This window comes from Spea bombifrons, chromosome 5, assembly GCF_027358695.1.
Source record: "Spea bombifrons isolate aSpeBom1 chromosome 5, aSpeBom1.2.pri, whole genome shotgun sequence".
NCBI lineage: Eukaryota > Metazoa > Chordata > Amphibia > Anura > Pelobatidae > Spea > Spea bombifrons.
The window spans coordinates 66,469,543-66,474,500 of record NC_071091.1 but is presented as its reverse complement, the minus strand read 5'-3'; the positions used below and the strand labels follow the sequence as shown (position 1 = coordinate 66,474,500).

Genomic DNA, 4,958 nt, shown 5'->3' with positions numbered 1-4,958 from the left:
GTATGTGTGTTAATGTATGCTGTTAGCATTTCTGTTTCCTCTTATTTCATTTTTCATTCATTATTATTTATATAGTGCCAGAATATTCTGCAGCAATGTAGCACAGGTATATGGTAAGAGAATACTTTTGAAGGGCCATGTCAGCTTCCATCTACCCCATTAGTATTTACTTTGTTTCTCTTATGAAAATTCCTACGAGAGACCTGCCATTTTTTCTTACTCTATTGAGAAATTTGGCCCTGAGCTATCTATGCAAGCCAAATAATGTGAAAGAAACATACAGCCTCTGTTTAAAGTGACCATACAATGACTATTGTTGAATATTGTTTTTATTCCTGATTCTACAGTGATTTATATTTGTCACCATGGAAGCCATCTGTGTGGCAAACAATCAATTCACAGTTGACATTGCAAAAAATGTTGTCATTGATCAGAATCTGGCCATGTCATCATTCAGTATATTTGTTGCTTTGGCAATGGCCTCTGTTGGAGCAAGAAACACAACTGAAACCCAGATGAAAAAGGTAAAACCAATGTACTTACCTGCTAATTTCATAAACTAGAATTACACGCAACAATTTAATTTCCCACACACCATGTGGCGTACCAAGATCTATTACTCTACAATAATAAACGTACGCTCTATTAAAAGACAATTTTAGACAATAACTGGTATTTTATCATATTTATGTGTATGTTGATACAATTTAAGTTCTTGTTGTCTTTGTAACAATAAATAACAAAGACAGTAAATGGAAAAACAGCAAATATTCCCTGATTACATATTCCCATACATAGCATAATGCCTGCATCTAGTCAGAGTCCCTTCATGTCTCAAGAGCCATTGATTTTTGTGAGCTTAAGCAATCACTTACTGCAAACGTAAAGCAGACACAAGTAACAGGCAAGAAAATAAGGAATACAGTATTAATAAAACAGATCAGAAAATGCTTTTGAGAAAACATAGCCTACTATATTGTATTCTAAGTAGCATTTATGTCTGCATATAGATGGTAGTGGTCCTTTAAAATTACAACAGCCCTGGTGGGACTAACCCCCTTGCCAGTCTACCCTTATATAAACCATATCTAATTTGAAAAAGAGGACTGAGATCTCCTGAAACTGATGGTTCATAGAATTACAGCAACGTTGATAAAATATGCCAAAAAAGAAATGAGTACTATAGCTGAAGTGCTAATAGTGCATTTGTTGTTTCTCAGGTTCTTCATCTAGAAAACATTACAAACGTTCATCCCAGATTTAAGGAACTCTTCACTTCCCTTTCGTGTCAAGAGTACATACTCGATATTGCAAACGGATTGTTTGTTGAGCAGACGTTTCCCATCCTTAATGTAAGGTTTCTTGCTTCTGTATAAATTACCAACTGAAATTTGAAATGGCCAAAGAGTGACAATCTGAAATGCAGGCTCATGTCATAGTTATATAGTCTGTGCCATCAGACATACACGTAAAGCCTCAGTTCTCTGATATATGTAGAGAATCAAGTTCACTCAATAGTGTAGTAGTCTGGACATGACTGTAAAAGACTGTTTATATAAACAGCATCATGTTTATTCCCTTTTAAGTATCAATATAAGCATTTCCTTTGTTACTTTTGGTTATGCTGCATGATGCAGGTTACACATTGATGCAGCATTACATTTTTATGTTACTCTGTACTTCCTATGTTGAGGTGCTCTAAGTGATGATTTTAATAGTTTTTACTCTTAAATGCGAAACTAAAAAGAATCTGTCAATTGGCATGTGACTGATTGGCAGCTTCTCTCAGAATAACTAAAAGTTAAATAAAAATCTTTGCTAGGCTCACTTTGGTGTTTTTTTTTGCTTTCAGTCTTTCTTACAAAGTGTTAGCTTGTGGTATAATGTAGAACCAGAAAACGTTAACTTTCTTGGAGACAGTGAAGGAGTTCGTCAACACATCAACAGCTTGATAGAACAACAGACAAGAGGTAAATATTTACTTGCACTGCCATATGATTGACCATCTGAACCAGATGATTTATTTTCAGCTAAGCGCCTGGGTCGGTCCAGCTCATTAATACAATCCTGAGCCAACTCACTAGAACTCCTCCTCAACGTTAGTATTTTTGTCCTCACATACCTCAGTAGCAGCAAGCAGGCATACATCAATACAATATACTTCAATTGATGATTTAATCATATGTTAATATTGATATAGATATAAGCATCAAATCTAATAACGCCCATAAATTGATAATCTAAATTAATAATGTATTATATGTTTCATTTGGCACAATAGGTTTAATTCAAGACTTATTGCCCCCTGACTCAGTATCGTCTGACACAGTATCTGTTGTGACAAATGCTATATATCTTTCTGCAAACTGGACTACAGCGTTTCCACATGGTAATACAGTGAATGCTTCATTTACTTTAAGAACAGTAAGTAATAACATTTATGGTGATATTGTAGTATCTGTAATAAACACTGTATTTTCTATTTGCAGTGTTTTGTGTTAGTTAGAAGTTGTAGAGTACACGTATTAATAATACTAGGGCATTTCAGATTCCAGGGACGGTGAATAAAGAGTAATAGTAAGTATCAATTTTTAGAAGTCATGTCTTTAATATAAACAATATTTCCTTAACCTAATGAGTTTGGTTATTTGGTGAAGCCTGTCCACAGTTAAAATATACTAATAAAATGAAACCCAGTAATAGAGTTACATGCGTATGAAAATGTAGTGATAATAGTTGCATAGAAGCCATTTCTATTTCAACGAATTATATTTATATTTCATGTAAATAAAATGTGCAGATTATAAGTAATAATACTATTTACTTTTTTTTCTGGTGTTATTTTAGAATGAGCAGGTAACTGTTGAGATGATGTCTACAATACAAACCTTTAATACCCGCAACATAAGTGAAGACAATGTAAGGGTCCTTGAACTCACCTATGGAGACTCAAAGATCATGAGTATGTACATTATAATGCCTGATGAGGGGACAGATATACTAGAGGTGAGTATTTTTTAATACAGCATACATTAATGATTAAAACAGTTTGGTAATGTAGCTTACACTAGAAATTGTATTACCATATATAATCTAGCCACTTCACTTCAAGTGGATATTGTACCCTGATAGAAGAGTCAGCTGAATTATAAATAAAAGGTGTCTCTACATCTACAACTCTTTTCTACCTGTAAGTCTTCTAGTGATTCTGAATGTTGTCCGAGTATATAGAGCCAAAATCGCACAGATAGCCACGCATGTCTCTCACAAAACAATACAGTTGATAATATTAGCAGCCAATACTATTATGATCAGAAACTGCTTCGGTTCACCTTTTTCTTTAAGAGCACTTAATAAACTTTTAATATAGTTTTTCTCGGTTCCTCTATTTCCATGGTGAGCATTACTTAGACACATATAGATATGGTAAACTTACATCGATATTACATCTTATTTCAGATTGAGCGTAATATGGTGTTCGAAAAAATAATGGACTGGACAGACTCGAGCAAAATGGAACAAGCAGTTCTTAAGGTGAATGTCCCTAGATTCCAAATTGAGCATAGCATTCAACCAGAGAATATCTTGGAAAATTTGGGAATGACCGACGTCTTCAGATCTTCAGCAAACTTTTCAGGGATATCTGACACTGGAGTATATATATCAGGTGTGTTTCACAAGGCATATGTGAAAGTTGATGAGAATGGAACCGAAGCAGCAGCAGCTACTGGGGTTGTGATTGTACCAGTTAGTGTATTACTTCCACAATATACATTTATAGCAAATAGGCCTTTCCTTTTCACCATACAACACAATAATTATGGGAGATGCATTCTATTCCATGGAAAGTTTCAGTCACCATTAAATATATCAAAAATACAAAAGTAGGTGATGTGCAGTGAAATCAATGTAAACAATAAAATATGTAAAGTGTACCGAAAAACACTATTCAAGCTACTCTACATAAAAACAGAGATGTATATTCATTTTTACTTATCTTCCCTCCTTTTCTGCTTCGAGATATGAGTTATATGATTCGCTACTGAGTGGGGGACGCCTTAAAAGATGTCTTTGCCACCTTCTATATGGGCATATAATTGCCCTTCATACTGTAAGGGGCTCTCTTAGTATTTATTTTTTGGTGTACCATAAAATATATACCTGTATTCTAATGAATTGAATAAAATTCTCTCTTGTAACAGCCAACATGACTGTATTCATGTATTTTGGGAATTGCAAAAAGCTGCTTGAAATTACAGCCCTCCCTGCCTTTTTACACACACTATGTCACCCACCTAGTGTCCATGCAGCCCACTAGACTGTTTCTGTTTGTGGTACCTGTGGTGTCTGGCAGCCTTTTTCTTGCACTCACAATTTGTATAATGAATATGCTTTTCACAGCAATTCTTCTTTCTGATGTCTGGACATATTTATTAATACAGAGTGTCTTATTATCTACCTGCTGCAGCGCATTTTGTTATTGAAACATCTCACCTTCTGAGATGGTGCTGTGGCAGGTCTAGCAACCCAAGCAACTTTGCCAACATGACTTTATATGAGCATGGCAGAAACCCCTTGCAGTGTTTCGATAGCCAGGTTTAGTGAATAAAGAGAATCATACTGTGTAAAAAAATAAAAAATGTGTATGTATGTGTAACTGTATTGTGTTGGTAAATGGTATTCTCTTGGCAGTCGCCAAACCCAGAATTGCCTCTCAGACTTCTAGATAGTGAAGCTTGATTCATCACTCCAGAGAACATGTTTCCACTGCTCCAGAGTCCAGTGGCGGTGTGCTTTACACCACTCCCCATGCACTGTGCTTGTGCTGATGTTGCTTAGAGAAATATAAATAAATAAAAGCATAAAAATGCTAACAAGATTGCAAATTATATTAGCTAAACTAGAAAAACCATGGCATGAAAAGGTAAGTGAGTGAACACTTTAGAATTACCATCCAT

The 4,958-nt window shown here is 35.1% G+C and overlaps 1 protein-coding gene across 1 annotated transcript; it reads left to right on the top strand.

Moving 5' to 3' along the window:
* The first annotated feature begins 365 nt into the window (after positions 1-365).
* Positions 366-4,740, top strand: LOC128497690 (serpin B6-like). Its single transcript, XM_053467851.1, has 7 exons — positions 366-524; positions 1,221-1,352; positions 1,853-1,970; positions 2,282-2,424; positions 2,848-3,006; positions 3,460-3,747; positions 4,693-4,740. Exons 1-7 carry the CDS (start codon positions 366-368, stop codon positions 4,738-4,740), a joined length of 1,047 nt encoding a protein of 348 aa, XP_053323826.1.
* Positions 4,741-4,958: the final 218 nt, after the last annotated feature.